The 18847-nt window shown below is 36.5% G+C and overlaps 3 protein-coding genes and 1 pseudogene across 6 annotated transcripts; all 4 read right to left on the reverse strand.

Moving 5' to 3' along the window:
* Nucleotides 1–62, reverse strand: part of LOC117633145 — a 2636-nt pseudogene extending 2574 nt beyond the window's left edge.
* Nucleotides 63–750: 688 nt separating this feature from the next.
* Nucleotides 751–8457, reverse strand: LOC117629708. 4 transcript variants are annotated; one of them, XM_034362282.1, is made up of 13 exons: nt 8423–8457; nt 7107–7279; nt 6899–7009; nt 6192–6430; nt 5750–6065; nt 5466–5536; nt 5026–5087; nt 3453–4146; nt 3283–3318; nt 2835–2903; nt 2614–2682; nt 1038–1091; nt 751–973 (listed from the first exon to the last, which is right to left on the reverse strand). In XM_034362282.1, exons 4-13 carry the CDS (start codon nt 6248–6250, stop codon nt 913–915), a joined length of 1491 nt encoding a protein of 496 aa, XP_034218173.1. In that variant the 5' UTR covers nt 6251–6430; nt 6899–7009; nt 7107–7279; nt 8423–8457; the 3' UTR covers nt 751–912. The 4 variants fall into 4 exon arrangements, with proteins under 4 accessions (XP_034218173.1, XP_034218174.1, XP_034218176.1 ...); XM_034362283.1 differs by lacking the exon at nt 6899–7009; XM_034362285.1 differs by having other exon boundaries at nt 6152–7009.
* Nucleotides 8458–10963: 2506 nt separating this feature from the next.
* Nucleotides 10964–12899, reverse strand: LOC117631512 (octanoyltransferase LIP2, mitochondrial-like). The gene is made up of 2 exons (XM_034364718.1): nt 12716–12899; nt 10964–11840 (listed from the first exon to the last, which is right to left on the reverse strand). Exon 2 carries the CDS (start codon nt 11835–11837, stop codon nt 11130–11132), a length of 708 nt encoding a protein of 235 aa, XP_034220609.1. The 5' UTR covers nt 11838–11840; nt 12716–12899; the 3' UTR covers nt 10964–11129.
* Nucleotides 12900–13652: 753 nt separating this feature from the next.
* On the reverse strand, nt 13653–18562 carry LOC117631106 (protein adenylyltransferase SelO-like). The gene is made up of 8 exons (XM_034364060.1): nt 18105–18562; nt 17612–17721; nt 16968–17024; nt 16576–16875; nt 15936–16183; nt 14678–14984; nt 14315–14588; nt 13653–14148 (listed from the first exon to the last, which is right to left on the reverse strand). The coding sequence occupies exons 1-8, from the start codon at nt 18525–18527 to the stop codon at nt 13894–13896; spliced, it is 1974 nt and encodes a 657-aa protein (XP_034219951.1). The 5' UTR covers nt 18528–18562; the 3' UTR covers nt 13653–13893.
* Between the last annotated feature and the right edge of the window lie 285 nt (nt 18563–18847).

Raw genomic sequence — 18847 nt, forward strand, 5'->3', positions numbered from 1 at the left:
CAAGTGCGTGTACCACAGGCTACAAGTGCGTGTAACAGAGACTTCCACATTTGACTCGGCATTGCTCATTTCTAATTGACTTTGTGTCTGTGTGGTCCTTTAACCATCCAATACGGCACAAATTTCTGGTATATGTTCATATCATCGTTTTTGTCTATTTATATTTTAATTTTGTTTTCCTAGTAGCATTATATTTTGATACTTATATGCAAAAGGTTAAGATGAAATGACCCCTTCGTTAAATCAGATGGATACAGTGAAAGCTGATGATACTGTGTTTCACTGTCAAAGGTAAAGCCTACAAAAATATGGGGATGATGTCTCCTGCTCAAATAATCTGAATAGCCTGCATTGTCCTATGCAAAATTAGTGCATGACAAAGTCTATAAACTGATGAGTTATGGATGTTACTCCAGCCCACGGATTTGCAGCATTATAACTCATAACCAGGACAACAATATCATTTTGGAAGAAAAACTGGCCTAGGCGGGAGGACACCGCCGTGATTTCACCCTACTCGTTATATCAAAGCATAACCTAAAACATAACCTAATTGTGTTTTTATTTCAACCCTCTGCTTTATATCAAAGCATAAATCATATGACTCACATATATACATTTTTTTAAATTATAATACAAAATAATTATATATTTTTTAAAAACGCCTAGGCCCTGATCTCTAGGAGCTAGGCCCCTGCTTTCATCTGCCTACCGCCTAGTGATTTTTCGAACATTATCCGTAAATAGGCATTACAGAAACAAGTTTTTCAGCTTTCACTTTAGTCTTTTCTGCTGTAGATCATAAAACATAAATCCTAAAAGACAGACAATACTTACTTATTAGTACATAAAGGCAAACTCCACTAAAGTTCTTACAATGATACAAAACACATTGAGGCAGCCACTGTGCTTTTACATTAACTCGTTGCCAGGTTGATCCTTCACCCTCTTAGGCTTTGGCATTTCGAGATCCCTGTTTTATGAAGGCTTTAGCTATAGATTTCTAGAGAGAGAGAGAGAGAGAGAGAAGTGGATACCTATTGTTTGGTGTGCTCCTCTTGGGGCGACCTCTTCTCCTTTTCGCTTTGCACCTTCATGGTGAAATAATCGTAGTTGATTACTAAGAGGATATATGCAAGCATACATACACACATAAATGTATCCAAAACACATGTTCATCACATGCATACATGTCCAAGCACAATCATGTGGCCACAAACATTATGGGGGCGGATCCGTAACACTAGGTTTTTGACACAATTTTTGGGCCATTAGATTACTCCACTTTCAATGGTTGAGATTTAATATTACATGGCAAGTGGTTTTAATTTTTTAAAATAGACAATCATTAATTTTATTTTCTCTCTCATAAAAATAAAAGAAATTTTTTCTCTCTCCAACTTTTTTTGCTGGAAGACGTAACTCTCTTACCTCTTTAATCTCAAATATTTATTAAGGTCTAATAAATAAAGAATCTCACCAAAAACTAAAGAGTGCGTTTTTGCACACCACATTAACTAAAGGTGTATCCTCACCACCTTAGTTAAAAATGTGTGAATTAAAATTAAAAAGGACCCACATCTTGTTTCTCTCTCCGTTTTTCCTTCTTTCCCCTTCCTTTTATTTTATTTTTATTTTCTTTCTTTCCTCCTCTCTATCTTGAGCAAAGATACTAAACCCAGATTCACAGTATCCTCCTGTAAAGAGCTAATAATAATAACATAAAACAATAGCAATATTGCCAGAGAGCGAGAGAGAGAAGACCAATGAAAAGATGTCATCTTTTTGCCCAAGCTGGTGACTTTAATGGTCCAAACCCTACTCACAACCTTTCATTCAATATATATATATATATATATATATATATATAGATTAGTTGTTGTTGATGGGTTTTGTTGGAAATTGATTGGAATTAGGGTTGGTGGTGGTGGTGGTGGTGGTGGTGATGATCTAGTGGAGAAGTGTGTGACTGAAAGTTTTGCGCTTTGAGGTTTTTGGGGATTTTGTCTTTTTAATTTTGGAGGTAGTTGTTTGGTGGGAAGCCAATGCCATTGAAGAAGGCTCTGTGGTTTGATTTTTCAAGTTCCCAATTCTCAGTAGGAGACAAGTTCCCAATCTGGTGTCGTTGCTGGTGTCTTTGCTGGGCTGTCCAAAATGAGTGTTTCTTCAAATGGCCTCAACACCCTGGGTTGTACGCTGCACAGAGAGAGAGAGAGAGAGAGAGAGAGAGAGAGGCGTGGGAATGTGGGATTGTAGTTTGGGCATTTAGTTTTTGGTGAGATTCTTTATTTATTAGACCTTAATAAATATTTGAGATTAAAGAGGCAAGAGAGATTACGTCTTCCAGCAAAAAAATTGGAGAGAGAAAAATTTTCTTTTATTTTTATGAGAGAGAATAAAATTAATGATTGTCTATTTAAAAAAATTAAAACTACTTGCCATGTAATATTTAATCTCAACCATTGAAAGTGGAGTAATCTAATGGCCCAAAACTTGTGTCAAAAATGTAGTGCCACGGATCCGCCCCCTATATATATATATATATATATATATATATGGGGAGAGAGAGAGAGAGAGAGAGAGAGAGAGAGAGAGAGAGAGAGAGAGAGATACCCTTGATTCCCCTCAACTGAATGATCTTGCGTCCTCTTTGGCCTTCCTCTAGTTAGCTCTTGCCTCCCCCTGTGTGTTCATAGTCAGATTTGTTAATTTTATGCAAAATCCCTGGGAAAGCATACACATACATGCTTATGTTCTGGTACATGCACCCATATTTATACTTATGTGTGTTGTGTGTAGAGAGAGAGAGAGGAGGGGTGGGGTGGGGAAGTTACCCGTGATTCCCATGAACTGAATAATCTTGCATCCTCTTTAGCCTTCCTCTCTTTAGCTTTTGCTTTCCCCTGTGCGTTCATAGTCAGATTTGGTAATTTTATGCCAACCCCCTAGAAAGCATACACATATTGCTCATGTTTCCGTATATGCACACACATAGAGTGAGAGTGCCACGAAGACAATTTGAATAAATGGACAGAGATGGAGAAACTGAACATCTAATAGAAATACACGATTGCCTTTGTACTCCTAAATTTACTGTGTGTCAGTGTAATTGCAAATACAACAATGTCCTTGAAGTCAATGCACTGCAGTAGATGAAACAATCACCGTAAATGATATTATATGTGCTCTTTCACATTCTCTCTCTCTCTGGCCAAAGAAGAAAAAATTCTTCATTTCATCAATATCTAAGGGATAAGAAAACTTTATGAGGTGATTTTATACCTCGTCGATGTGTTAGCACTCATAATTCCAGCAAAACTGAAAAAGCAAAATTCAAGAACTTCAGCTCTACGAAACATTGGGGAAAAAAGAACAGACAGCAGTGAAAATCATACTATTTTCATACTAGAAAGTAAAAATGGGATTATTTTGTATTCAAGCAGGTTACTTACTGAAGAGGCATATTGCTGCTAGCTAACTGACCAGATCGGTTTCTTTTCCTTCCCCTTCTTGGCCTCTCATTTGGCTCAAATTCTGTCTCTTCTAAACCAATTTCTTGTTTTTGGTGCCCCTGCTGGTTTTCATCAAAGTTCAGATAAGGCACATATGTCCCACAGCCATAAGTAACAGTGTAGTTAATACTCTGTGTCTTCTGAAGATCATCTTCATTGAAATAATCTAGCTCGTTCATTTTTGTTGTCTCCACCTTTACTTCTACCATCATACTGTCCTCTTCCACTTCTAATTTTGCGTCTTCCTCTTCCACTGTTGCATCTTTCACTTTTATCATCATTGTTGCAACTTCTTCTTCCACTTCTTCTGTAGCACACTCTTCCACTTCCGCTCTTTCATCTTCCTCCTCTTCTAATACTGCATCTTCCACTTCCACTTCAACTAATTTATATTCCTCTTTCATTTCTACTGTTGCCTCTTTCGCTTCAACTTCAATTGGTGCATCCTCTTCTTTAACTTCTGTTAAATGATCTTCTGCTTCAACTTCTACCGACACACATTTTCCTTTTGCTTCCATTATTGCATCTTCCACTTTTACTTCAGGCATGACGTCTTCTACTTCCTCTATTTCCATCTCTACTACAGTCTCTGTGTGGTTATAAGGTTTTCTTTTCTTAAACAGCAGTTTCTCTCCTGATTCAGAACACCACTCGAGAAATAAAGTTAGAAAAACACATTCTCCAACGTAGTTGCCAATGAAACAGGAAAATCTTGGAGCGAGGGGAAACGGAAATGTAACAACATGCATGGAATCAGCTTCAGTTCAAGTAGCTTTGTGTCTTGCACATGTCCCCACTGATGGGTCATATTGTAGTTCGATTGATACTTATATACGCCATAAATGTTACTGGAATAATAAAACTTAAATACATCACATGTTGACTGATGTAAGAATTTAGAAAACCTCAGATTCACCTATACATGAGCAAGATGTCTTTAGCTATCACTATGTTGTGTTAAAAGACCAAAATTCAGGCACTTATGCCATTCAAGATCTGAATTATCACTACAGTCACTTAATATATGCATTAGTATGATACATCATAGACCTTTCTGATAGATTATCATCAAATGACTCTTCATAAGATATGTACTCAAATATTCTACAGTATTCCCCTAGTTAGTATTGGATTTCCAACAGTGTCAACAGATTATCATCAAAGACAACTTGTGCTAATATATGGCTCATTATACTTGTCTAAGAAAAGTATAACGAGCCACATATTAGCACCAAAAGTTTTATATCGTAGAAAGGAATTGATACCATTAAGGCCATCAAATTTCTTAAATCAACAAGGCATTCATATATATATATATATATATATATATATATATATATTTGGTGTTTAAACTTCATTCAAGAGCCAAAAGGCAAGAAGGCACAAAAGCCAACCTGAAAGCAAGAAGGCAAATAGCCAAAGCTACAAACAGCCAAACTAGGCACCAACAAGACATTCATTGATATGCAGTTTTGCAGAGGAAAAATACCTTCCAATTATAAAAGCAGTTTACCTGGTTGAGAAAAAGTGTAAGGAAGAGCAATGTCTGCAGCAGAAGTTGTGCTTTCTCTACCCCTGTAGTGAAAAGACAGTTATTTGAATTTTGCAGACCTCATGTTGAAAAAATTAAATCCGGAAAAAATTTAAGCAGAGCTTCTTTGTACAAATTAACAAGCATAGACACAATTTCACTTTCACCATCAATCTATTAGCATTTAAATTACGAATAAACAAATAAGGAACTTGTGTTCTATCAGAATATAATGCAAATGCTTATGTGCATGTACGAACCAATCAAAGAAAATTATAGATATTAATGGATTCATCATAGATCTTAATGGCAAATAAAATGGCAGATGAGAAAAGTATCTATATTTCCAAATTAGAATAATCAATTGGCGATTGTAGATTTCAGCAGGTGCAAAAGATGAGAAAGGACAAGAAATAAGTTACCCTGGAAAGCCAGCACATGAAGAAAACTCTTTCCTTTTATCTGCTGCTCCTTCACTCTGCCCTTCAGAGGCCTACATGGAAAATAAAAATAAAATTAAAATCATATCTTTTGAAACATTAAGTAACCTAATTGACCTAAGCTTTGTAGGTGTTATAAAGCCTGAATAAGAATACGTTAACTAAAATAATAAAAAGACAATAACAAAATTGATATGGAGAGAATGAATTCAATAAATTGCACATTCCAAAAGTGAAAACAAAGGAATGGCTAAAAGACTAATTACTGGATTTGTATTGATTCGCATGCAATGTTTCGCATCTTTCTCCTTATCAACACAATTCAAAGGCCTAATTCCTGTACTGCTTTCTGTTTCCATTTCATCATGCAATAGATCCTCCCTCACAACTTGAGCAGGAAGTTGTTTTATTGCAAAACAGGACCATCCCATGCGTCTATTCTCTTCTTCAACTAGAAAGTGGTCACATTGTGAACCTTGATGTGAACGAAGATGAGCAGCCCTAGGTGTGGTCTCAGGTGGAGTCGTCTGGGAGAAATTTGACCGACTATTTCGAATTCTCATCTTTATGTAGGAAAGTCCTCTGAGGAAAGAAGAAGATGCAAGAATTTAGAATTAGGAAAGTTTGCAGAGGGATTCTACAGGGCGAGTGCTACGAGGAAACTAAACTCTTAAGACAATATAGTCCTCTGAGGGAGAGATGGTGAACCTGACCGTAACGCCAGCATTTTCTTGTTCATTAATTACGTGTACATTACTGAAATGCATGTACTACACGTGTAGAATAATTATATCCATTTCCAGTTAGGGTGAATGCTTCATTTGGAGACCATGCACAAGAGGTGATCAGATTGGACGACATTTTGCACAACTTCAGAGTGAATTGTCAAATTGCAATACTCAGAGCAACCTGTTTCACTGTTGAAAGTTTGGGACCTGGAAACCAAACTTCACACAGGAGAAATTTTCAAATTTAGTACATGGTTGCAAGCATGACAAGTACAGCCGTTTTAAAATAGTGGGAGCAATAATTCAGCAATAAAGGAATTGTACTACAAATGAATAAACAAGCATTAACGAGAAAGGTAAGAACATAAAACAATATCAGGTAAAATAAGATAATCACATTTTCCTGTTCATAGTAAAAAGGAAGTATTTTGTTCACATAAAAAAAACATTCAAGATAAAACCAAGTGCCCACCTTTGACCACAATAAGACATTAATTTTTTCTTTGAAAATTAGAGCTATTAATTAACTATCAGGAAAACCAATTCCGAAATTTTTTCAATGCTTTAGAGAAGAGCATTCTTTAGTACCAAAACAACAAAAGTACAGCACCTCAGCCACACAATTGACATCAACAGGTAATTTAGTCCAAGTTCATTGTTATTTATAGGTGAAGTTGTAGAGCATACACAACTGGCTCCATGATCATTGTTGAACTACAGAACCAGGCTGCCAGGAAACATCTTTGAAAGTACTACCATGTCAATGTGTAGATAAAATGGCATATTGAGACATTTTTTCTGGCCAAATGAAGAAAGTCAGGTTCAAGAACAGAACTTGCACACATTAGACATTGAGGATTTCATGATTGGTTAACAATCTAGTTTAAATACTTACCGTGTTTGTAGGTCAAGTGCACAGTAATTCAAAATTCCAGATTCGGCCTTCAATCCTGCATAAATTAATAAGTACTGCAATGTGCTGCAACTACAATCATTGAGTTCTTATGCTAACTGCTGTCAATTATTCAGTCTGACTCCACCACTGGTAAAAAGGGTCCACAATCATACCTGTAATTTGAAATTAAAGAAGGAATAGCCTTGGTTTTAAAATAAAACACGTCCATGTGGCAAACATAAGATAGCTATAGTAACTGGTGTAAATTAGTTTTCCATGTGCATTATCTTTCCTTAAAATACAGGTCTGATATCGGAACAAGAAACTTAACAGTTCCACATGAAAATTCAGCTGGAGGACCTTGGGATAGTAACTGATCCAATCAATAAAACGTGGACATACAGAATTTCTTTCTAGGAGATATACAAGATTTCTAGGGAGACAATATAAATTGAGCGTATGAATTAATGTCTCTACAAACTTGATTGGAAGACTAATTATGAATAAGATTTACATCCACAATTTATTCAGTTTCCAATTTATAGCATCTGCAAATGGTTTAAAATTCAAAGCTCTGAAGTAAGCGATATCATCAATATTGAGATATTAACAGAAGTCGACTTTCATGACCACTGAAGGGGGAAAAAACTGCTACAAAGGAAAGTTTATCAGCTGGACTGAATGATTCTTAAATCTACCACAGTGTGGTTTAAATTTTACATAATGCATATCAAAGGCTTCCTGTCCTGAGATGCAGATAGCAGACCAGAAAAAAGTCACTCCACTTAAAACATGTACAAGGATTTTGACCAATTATAAGTCCTTGATTCAATTCTCATTTTTAGTCTTTTCATTTTAAAGAGTTGCGTGAAACATCATTAAAGGTTAGAATTGCTAGAAACATTAGGAACTTTAAGTACACGAAATTGCTCATCACAAGGCCGCATGTTCAAATATTCAGAAACATCACACAGAAAATGGCTCATAGACACATTTCAAGAACTTGCAGTCAGCAAGAAGTTAAATTGAAGGAAGATCAATTGTATTCATGGGTTACATAAACAGTAGAAAAATGATTGAAATGTATAAACTTCCATTTCACCAACTGCCAAAAGTAAAGTGGCCATCTTCTAGAACAAATAAATACTCTTTCTAACAATTTCTTACAGGGTTCTGTACATAAAGTTTTCTCTCATCTCCTAAATCTAATACTCAAACCAACAATTGCAACAACATAAAAAATAACAATAATAAACGAATGAACAACTAGAAGGAGAACAAAAGAAAAATTATGTATAAAGATCTCATCTTCTTACCTATATAACAGAGTGAAAATAAGAAAACTGCAAAAATGTGGCAACAGAATGAGATTTGTATTCTCTTTCTTCTCTGGGATCCCTAGTCTCGGTTACCGGTTCTGGGTAGGATTTGATTTGCTGGGCGGGGCCTTCCTGAAACTTGTCTCTACAGATTTCTTGGGATCTTCCATTGCTTTGCTGGGCTTGTTCGGATTTGCAGAAAATGAGACCACTGAAGCTAGCAATCTTCTGGGTTGATTTCTGTATCTCCCTGGAACTTGGGTCTCTTGGTGCAGTGACAGTGAAGAACATGTCACACTCACAGCGTGCATGAGAATCAAGGCAAAGAAGGCAAGCAAGATTCTCTGACTGGTTTTCATCGCGTGGTTTGGTTTGATTTGATCTGATGAAAAGAAATCGAATGTGGGTAAAAAGATGAAAGGACAGGGATATGAAGATTTTCTTCTTTAATCTCTAATAAAAGAAGGCAAAAAGCGGCAGTGCATGCTTTGTTATGCGTAATTTGGTTAACGAGTGTGGATGTAATGTAATATATAGATAACTAGTGTACAATGTACATTCTCTCCCTCTCCTAGGAACCTATATGCTGGTCAAGTACTTATTTTGGTGTATAAAAACAAGAATTTAAAATTTTTTGTTCAAGTCCAATTGATGAATACACTAATACATGAAACATTATAAGTCAAATTACAAAAAAAAAACATAGACTTGCTCAGATGTTTTTGGTTCAATTGTAATTTAAATTTTTTGGTTCAAGTCCAATTGATGAATACACTAATACATGAAAAATTATAAGTCGAATTACAAAAAAAACATAGACTTGCTCAGATGTTTTTGGTTCATTTGTATTTACCTGAAGTCAGTGCAATTGTATAATGATCTTTTTTCTCAATATTAAAAGACATTCTAAGTTTCGGATCTCTCGGTCCTCGTATATCAAACAAAAAACACCATGTGCTCACTGTGAATTTAATTTGCCATACATTGTAGGTGTTATGGGTTGGTTAGTTAATTAGCAAGCAGAAAAATCCTTGTGCCCATTCCTTTGTTTTGTTGTGTAACAGGTTACAACTCGGAAGCAGCTGAATCATGTGATGCTAAGTTTAATTGTCATACTTCTATGACTTTTCTCTGCAAACTTGAATATTTTACAAAATAATCTCATGTGACTTATCACATGAGACCAAATCAGACTCCTCATTTCTCTGTCCATCCTTTTGCTTTGTTTAATAACCGATCACTATTCTATATTAAGTGGTACAAAACAAACACAGCTAAACTTGGCTGGGTAAGCTTGCTTTCCAAACGTGAAATACCCTTTTAATCTTCTACGAAACCGTCACATATGCCAAGCTCCTGTATGAAGAACTAGCTCTGATGTGTGCCATCTCGAAAAGCAAGGTTTCTAACGAGGAACTTTAGCATACGCATAGTTATGTATAGCTTTCTTCTCATTGCATACATGTAAGAAAAAAGTTAAATACAACCGAACCGGCTCATGCAACGATTTTCAGGCTTCCATGCTTCAAAGAAGGCTCTCATTTTCAGACTTGCATTATATTTGGGTTTTTGTTCATTTCCCATGAACCCACATGTTTTCTCCAGGTTGAGAAATGGGTTGAAAAGAGAACATGGATTTGAGCAGCAAGAAGATATTTAAATACCAAGTATGATTATCAACTTGGCCATCAAGCCATCACGCATGCTGATCATTTTCTAATACAGCATGATTTTATCTATTAAATTATGTGATTCGGATCAATCCCACAGTGAGCTCTAATTAGTCCACTTGGGATCTGCAAGCTTTTTAATCTACACACAATTTATAAGAGTTGTGTGGTATTATTGAGCATGTGTCACTTTTTTTTTAATTATCGTCTCTTTTTTTTTCCGTGGATGTCATGGTTGACGTCGACAGTTCACAATATGAACTCATCTCTATTGATAGAAGTCAATTGGTCAAGGAGATTAAAGAAGGAAATTATAGTTTTTGTACCACAAGATCTGGTCAAGGAACTCCTGAAAGTTGTATTTGCAATAAATTTTGTGAAATTTTGTTGAGAGGAGAGGATTTTTCATTTGGTTGATTCATAAGTACATGTGGATCAAAGAATCTTTCTGCAGAGAAAAGCATGTGGTCTATGTCAGCAGGACTATGATAGAACACAGTGCTCACACACCTGACCTCTTTGATTAAGAGACCAAATGATGTTACTGTGTGTAGACCGAACCCAGAAGCAGTTTTCCTTCTTTTATAAAAAATAAAAATAAAAATGGAAAAAAGCAAATTTATATCATATTCCTGTTAGCAATTTTACAGAAGCAAGCTACTGTCCTATGTTTTACAGAAAAATGTTAGGAGAGCAGTATACCAGCTTAATTTCCAAAGAACCCTTTAGAAATGTGTTTTTCTTGTATGACCCGCCCACAATGCTTTTGTTGTGTTTTCTTTACATTTTTGGCAACTTTTGCAGGTTTTCAGTCCCATTTAGGAAAACCAATTTTAGAACTGGATTCATCCAATATACATAGGTAGGATTTCTAAACTGGATTGAACTATATAGAATCACCAGTTTTCCACATTACATTACTTATCATACAAGATATACAAATTCAGCAATTTCCATCAATTGTTCTGACAAATAAAATGAATGAAAGAGCGTAAGGCTTACATCGTTTATTCGTTTGGCATACAATTGTTATCTCATTCGGTTTCCCCATTGTCTGAAAATATTGAGGCAGCATCCTTCCATACAAGATTACTATAACCAAATTGTCTAGCAAAACAAGAAATCAACTGGTCCTGAATTACTTCTTCTGTAGGAAGCACCAAGTCTGTCTCCCTTCTCAATGATGTAACTTCTTTATCTGCAATGCCACAAGGTACGATATGCTTAAAATAGTCCAAATCTGGATCAATGTTAAATGCCAATCCATGAGAAGTGATTCCATATGAAATCCGTACACCAATTGCACCAATTTTTCTGTCTCCAACCCAAACCCCCGTTTCACATTTTTTTCCAGGACAAGCTTTCACACCATACAGAGACGCCAATTCAATCATGGTTGACTCAAGATTCTCCACGTATTTACGAGCACCAAGCCCAATATCCCGAAGAGAAATAATGGGATATAAGATGGCTTGATGTGGACCATGAAATGTAATGTCTCCTCCTCTTTGTGTGTAGTGCAGTTCAGCTCCTATTCTTTTAAGTTCAGACTCGGGAATCAACAGATTGTGATCAGTTCGCCGTTTGCCAAGGGTGTACGTAGGTGGATGTTGCAGGGACAGGAGAGTATCTGGAATCTTATGAATTTTTCTATTGGAGGCCAGCTTTTCCTGCAGCTTAAGTGCATCCAGATAGCTGATAGCGCCCATTTTCAAGACCGAGAGATTTCTTGGAACTCTCATTCTCTGTAAACCACAGTACAACTAATTATGTATTTTTCTCGTCACATAGAATTAACACAACACATCGTGTTCAGCCTTCATATCATACGATGTCTACAGCCTTTTATAAACTATAAAGAAATGATTAGCAAGTTACAAATTCATCGATAAAAAAATCCATGAGAAGGGTGGAGGTCACTTGATTCCAAGTCACAAATTTTACAGTTAAAGCATGATATAAGTTGAACAGAATTTCAATTTCAAGGTATGAATTGATAAAGCATGATATAAGTTGCCCAAAGAAAACTGAAAAGAGAATAACTTTACAGTATATTGAAGACACAGTATATCAATTTGATCTGCACATTGTAATATACTGGAGAATTAAATGTGAATTTCTTGAATTCTTGAAGATATGGGCAAGCAGAGAAACAAAAAAATAACCTCTACCACCGCAGCTACAACTTGTATTCTCTTGGTTTCTTGAGATTACAAGTTATACCATTTAAAAATCAAACATATGCTCTCTAAACAGACAGACCAAAGTTTGTTTCTTGGGCATGCCATGGCAGCTCTGTTAGGATAGGGCTACAATCAAAATGGAAATTGGCATACAGACCCACTGAGCTTCAAAGACTATCATGTAAGCATTTGACCAAACAGTTAATGGGCATCAAATGTTAAGCATGAATTCACAGATTCAAACAAGCCAAATGACAAAAGATACACTGCTAATGGAAACCAAAAAAAAAAACAAAAAAACAGTCATCAAATGTTAATCGTGGATTCAAACCACCAAAAGGTTCAAAAATAAGCTACTGATAATACCACATTTCCGGGAAAGAAAACAAATTTACAAAATAAAGAGTCTTAAGAAAGCAGAACCAGTGACTGTTTACCCGTAGAAACCAAACCACCGAAGATGAGAGAGAGAGAGAGAGAGAGAGAGAGAGAGAGAGAGAGAGATGGTTTTGTCCAATCTTAATCTTTTACGGTTGAACGCACCGTTTCGGCTCTCCACTCGTTTCCCTTCTCTCTCCCCTAAACGAATCGCCAAGCATTTGGTTCGTTTGAATCGGCATAATCCTGTTCACAGCTGCAAACTGAAACCTTATTTGCTTAAGATAAATTTTCACCCAATCATGTAGGGTTTTTTTAAAAATAATTTGAACCCCTATATTGGGCATAATAGTATAGCTCCCTAAATTAAATTCAACATTTTGCATCAGATAAAAGACTGGATTGGGGAAGTTTTTATCCTTGCACAAAGCACTTTGTAGCGTTCCGCAAAGCATTTGAACTTGTAATAAACATTTTGACATGTTTCTAAACGACTTTCAACAAATGCGCAACACTTTTTAGTGGAAGTAGCACTATCGTTTTTTATACAAATGACATTAAGAAAGGGGTTAAGAAATGGGGAATCAAATTTAGGACTTTTATACATGGATAATTGCTCCTAATCACTTGAGCTACAAGTCACTTGCAAAGAAGTAGCACTATAACCATGTTGCACACATACAATGATGCAATCAATGACATAGACAGCTTGAACCAATCAATGACAGAATCATAGCCCATCTTTCTGCAACATATACAAAATGTGCAACCATCCTCCATGACATGTCCTCTTCTTTGCCAGCAGGAGCAGAAAAATTTGTATAAAACGGAAATAGCATTGTTTTGCTATCCCCGGCCAATTACAGTCATCCAGGTGAAAAAATTATCATGAGTGACATATCGTGATTGGCCGGAAATAGCAAAATAGTGATATTTCCATTTCATGTAAGTGTTTCTCCTGCATGAGACATACTTCAAGACAGCACGCATCAACCCTTTCTTTAAGTTGCCGTTTCTATAATGAATTTCTTTAAGCTGTTTTCAATTGAATAGAAAACAACAATCATACAACATTGCCACTTTATTTCATTGTCAGAGGAAAAAGAAAAGAGAAAAAAGAAAAAACTGAATTTGACTATTATATACGACAACTTACTATGCCCAAAGACAAACTGTCAAGGAAACAAAAATCTCTTTTTGCCATCTATATAACATTATGTTTGTTTGCATAAACAAATCATGAAGAGCAAGAAAGCATGCAAACTCCAGGCCTATAAGCCCACGCTGGGGGCAAGCGAGCATATTTTTCCATTCCCGGTTGCTCATCATATGGCCGTTCCATTACTTTAAGCACCCTCTGAACCTCTCCAAAATCACCTTGTTCGGCTGCATCAATGGCACTCTGGCATAAATAGTTTCTGAGAATATACTTAGGGTTCACTGCATTCATTGATGCCTTCCTTTCCTCATCTGGGATGCCGCTAGCAGCCAGCTGCACAAGCAAAAGACATCATGTGAGAAAATTAAATACAACAGAATCTTTGCTTTTGACAGGACATGAAGCAACTGAATCAGTTTTAATTCTTCGAGTGAAGTGGGAATCAAAATGATAAACTTTTCGAAGATAGGAGTCATATGAAAACCAGAGCTCAACGTACCTCCTCTATGTAGATTTTCACCCAGCTGATCCATGCCTCCTTCCGCTCCTGCCCAATATCTAATAGAACGGCCTTTAGTGGGTTCAACAACTCCTCTTCTGGAATGCTGGGATCAGCTTTGATATTGGATAGCAACCGGAAAAAATTTGTGTAATCCACTTTGTCGACAGCCATATTATTTAAAAGTTTACTGATCAGCTGTTTGATGTACTTGGGAAGACCAAGTTTCTTGGTCATTATAGCTTGATAGTCATCCATGAATCTGGTTCCATATCTGTAACAAATCCACACAAAAAGAGGTTCAATTAACTGCCACTGGAAGATACAATTTAATTAGGAGAAGGGTGTATGAATCACAACTACCTTTCCATTGCATAATTTGCTTCCTTATCATCTATCAACTGGGCAGCTGACAGAGTTCTAGTGAATTGTGCAATATTCCATAAGCCAATATCAGGCTGATTTGCAAAACAATACCTCCTCCCAGGAAGATCCGTGGTATTCGGAGTGTAACTTGGATCAAATGCATCCAGAAAACCAAAAGGACCGTAATCAATGGTAAGACCCAAAATGCTCATATTGTCAGTGTTCAACACACCATGAGTAAAACCAACCCCCTGCCATTTGGCAACCAAGGAAGCAGTGCGCTCAGCAACCTCTACTGCCCAAGCTGTTAAAAACCCAATCATGGGAGTAAAAGCACAGAAAAACAGTTAATTAAGTATGCCTGAATGAAACCTTTCTATCATAGACTCTTTTGGAGTAGCAGTAAGAGTAAAGAGATAATACCAAGTTCGGCATAAAGGAAGATTGCCAATCTCAATATTAGTAATGACATTGGACACAAAAAGTATGCCTGAATCAAGTCCTTTCTTTTGTTTTCTTTTTCTTTATTTTGTGATACGTAATGACTTCTGCAGTTCTATTAAAATAATAAGAGGGTTCCTGAATAATCTGGTGCAACATGTACCACAGTATCAACACCAGACACCTTATTTGACTGGCATACATGAAGAAAATATATAGATGCAACTTTGGAACGAGATATTGCATCCCTAATAAAATTAGTTTTTAACAGAAGATGAAGAAGCCAGTAGCATCTTAATTAGTCCGAAGTGCACATTACACACAAGAGAGAAGCCCATCTTAACTACTTTCCATGCCCAATATGGGAGGTCACCACACTACTAACTCAGCTAGGAACACAAAACTGCAGTACCAGGTAGCACTCTGCAACTGTTTACTGGGTGTACTAAACAGGTATCTGAATCCTAAATCAATCCAAATTGTCTTTCTACAGAAGAAAAAAAGAGAACTCATATAATTGCCATGGGATAAGACAACAGGCATACATGAAGAAGATGTATGACTTTAAATCAATCCAAATGGTTTTTCTAGCAAAGAAAAATAAAAAGTGAACTCCTATAATGTCCATGGGATAAGACCATATGAAAGCGTACAAGATGAGAAATTTATGGCTAGTTAACTTAGACTGCACTTGTTGATTGAACTTCCGATTCATTTAGCTTCCACAATATGACAAAATGTATCCCAAGTCTTAATGAACATTATTTAAGCCACCATCAGCAACACATTTTGCTCTAAAAGGATAAATGAGTACCTGCATACTTGTTAGATGTCAGATCAACAATGGAATGTTCTTCGTTTCCTGTGTTGAAAGATAAACTCTCACTTCTACTCATGTTCTCTATGTGAGGAAAGTGATGCCTAATGGCATAGTCTGCAAGAGTACGAACAATTGCGAGGTCCTCTTTTTCTCTGGAGGCATGTATTTGGTATGATCCAAAACGCAGAAAGGATGGAGAAACCCTGCAAACAATTGCACCAGGTTCCTCTTTCGGATTGCCACTGCAAATGAAGAAATAAACAATTTATTTTTAACAAGAAAATATGAAAAACATATATTCCTATAATTAATGATAAGAAAATTTAGGAGGTCCAAACACCATGATTACAGTCTCAGTAAGCAACATACATCCTGGTAAAGTTCAATTCCTTTCAGGATGAACAATATATTGATATTTTAGCATAAGACCCAACCAAGAATGTAAAGATAGTTGAAAAATAAAACAAAGAGAAATGATCTTAATAAGGGAACAAAAGGAATTATCAATACATGAAACCTTGAACTTATGCACTAGCTTCAAAAACAAGAAATTCATAGTTACGATATATATCTTAGAGATATCTAGGACAATACTGTTAGCTAAGAAAATTAATTAGAGTTCTGCTGAACATACTCATAGAACATGTCGCGTGTGACAAGTTTTCCTGTTGTCACAAGACAGAGAGCTCGAGTTGTTGGAATTCCAAGATTATGCATCGCTTCACTGCAAAGGAATTCCCGAATGCTACTACGAAGCACAGCAAGGCCATCTGCAAACCGACTGTAAGGAGTCTTCCCAGCACCTTTAAGCTGCAGTTCCCACCTTTCAGATTTAGAATTAAGAACCTCCCCAAGAGTAATAGCCCGACCATCTCCCAACTGTCCAGCCCACATTCCGAATTGATGTCCACCATAGCATTGAGCGTAGGGCAACCTGCATAAATAAAACGTACATCCTGGCTGCATGAAATTTGACAACAGTGCCTAATGTGAGCCTCATAATTTAATATTCAGAGAAACACTTACGATCCCACTAGAGGAGATGCCCCAGAGAATAAAAGAGGGAAATCTGGCCTTCCAAATCTGTAACTCCAAATAAGGTGCCAAATTAGTCCTATGAAACATGAAATACCACATGTGCAAAACATGTGTATTAATAGTACTATGGTATGTCAGTCAATGGTTCGGGGTACAGCAAGTCAGAAACCAAAGCATTAATCCGAACAATACAAGATGGAAAACACATTTACATAGGAAACAATAGCCTCCAATACTTGGCTAGATATCAGAACTCCAAGAATAAGGAAATTTCAATCAATAAGAGGAATCTTGACAAAGCATGTGACAACTTATCAACTCTGAAAATATAAATATCTGGGGGCCTAATCTACCATACTTACAGATAGGAGTTTTCATAGCTGTGTCATGTTATTTACACACAGAACTAATTTCCTAAACCACAAGGCCTTGTGTAGAGGTGAAGAAGAGATCCAGAATCGGACTTCCAAGGACCATCAAAAACATTATCCATAACAGATGCTGTCAAACACAATTTTGTTTCTTTCTGATTCTATCAAACAGACTCTCTGAGTTCATGCTTATTTTCTCATCCATGTTGAAACGCATTAACACTTGATTTTCCAGGGAGCACAAGAAACAAGAATACTCACTCTTCAGGATCCAATTCAAGCAACTTGGAAACTGATTCTGACCAGGCAACGAGCTGAGGATTCTCAACTTCAGCTGACGGAGATACTTTCGTATAACAAGCATGCAACACCTGATAATCAAAACACAGAAAGCATAGCACAAAGTTACAACATAACACCCCCTCAGCTAGTAAAAATTAAAGTGTAGCTCAAAGCAAGAGATCATATCACAATCAACCCTATTAATGGCACAGTTCCGTAGCTAAATTAAGCGAACCCAACTAACAACACACGAACCGTAAGTCACTTGGCCATTTCCCCATTAATTCACCACGATTTTCTAAGTAGTTGTGTTTAAATTTAACAACTTTCCCTATTTTGGGACGAAACAACAGCTCAAAGCCTTTCAACTAATACACAAACACACAAAACATGCGCTAAACTTTCCTTCACTTTCTCAGCAACCAAACAGAACATAAGCCAAAATATGAAAATAGGGCAAAAACAAGCTAACCTCTCGTGGAATCGTATCAGTCCGGGGATCACCAGGCAACTCTCTTACAAACGAGTTGTCCCAATTTAGATCTTCAAGCTTCAACCTAACCGCGTGAGTGTTATTTACACCATTATTTTCACTTTTATTATTCATTTGATCGTGGCCGTCGGAGGTCAATTTCTGATTCTGCAAATCATGCGTTAGGGAGTCGACCGACAAGGTAGCCTCCGATGGGGGTGAGTCCATGGGAACTTGCTGGCTGGTGCCGGAGCTGAGGTTGCATACGAGGAGGGGCAGCCTGGGAAATTGAAAGTGCTTGGAGGGGCAAAATTGAAATTTTGAAGGGCGACGGCGGAAGTAGAGGGCGGTGGAGAGAGAGAGGCGAGGAAGGGGAAGTAAAGAGAGTGAGGCCTTAGAGGAGAAATGCGAAAGGATTTGCATTATTTCTGTCGGACTTTTGGTCTATCTAAATAATATTTCTGGGTTTTGCTTAAAAGTACGTTTTTGTCAAAATAACAATAAAATAATAAAATAATTACATTTTGTCATTTTTCCTGCAGCATTGTTGAAATTAAGCAAAAATTAAGGTTTGATTTGCATAGTTTTAAAATTCTTAGAGAATTTCATCGAATTTTTTCTTTTTCTTTTTATAAATCAAAACTGATTATAATAAATACATATATGTGTATTTTGTATGAAGAACTATATTTCTCTTGATAAAAATAATCATAATTAATAGCTTTTGAAAGAATTAATAATAT

This window comes from Prunus dulcis, chromosome 6 (assembly GCF_902201215.1).
Source record: "Prunus dulcis chromosome 6, ALMONDv2, whole genome shotgun sequence".
NCBI lineage: Eukaryota > Viridiplantae > Streptophyta > Magnoliopsida > Rosales > Rosaceae > Prunus > Prunus dulcis.

What these genes read in the sequence shown, in the direction of transcription:
- LOC117629708 (XM_034362283.1), bottom strand. Translation starts at nt 6,250, where the DNA reads ATGCATTTCAGTAATGTACACGTAATTAATGAACAAGAAAATGCTGGC. An exon ending in AGTGCTAACACATCGACGAG is followed by an intron (nt 2,904 to 3,282) that starts GTATAAAATCAC and finishes ATGAACGCACAG; the next exon opens with GGGAAAGCAAAAGCTAAAGA. An exon ending in TCAGTTCATGGGAATCACGG is followed by an intron (nt 2,683 to 2,834) that starts GTAACTTCCCCA and finishes ATGAACACACAG; the next exon opens with GGGGAGGCAAGAGCTAACTA.
- LOC117631512 (XM_034364718.1), bottom strand. Translation starts at nt 11,837, where the DNA reads ATGAGAGTTCCAAGAAATCTCTCGGTCTTGAAAATGGGCGCTATCAGC.
- LOC117631106 (XM_034364060.1), bottom strand. Translation starts at nt 18,527, where the DNA reads ATGCAAATCCTTTCGCATTTCTCCTCTAAGGCCTCACTCTCTTTACTT. An exon ending in GCATCTCCTCTAGTGGGATC is followed by an intron (nt 16,876 to 16,967) that starts GTAAGTGTTTCT and finishes TTATTTATGCAG; the next exon opens with GTTGCCCTACGCTCAATGCT. An exon ending in GACATCTAACAAGTATGCAG is followed by an intron (nt 14,985 to 15,935) that starts GTACTCATTTAT and finishes GGTTTTTAACAG; the next exon opens with CTTGGGCAGTAGAGGTTGCT.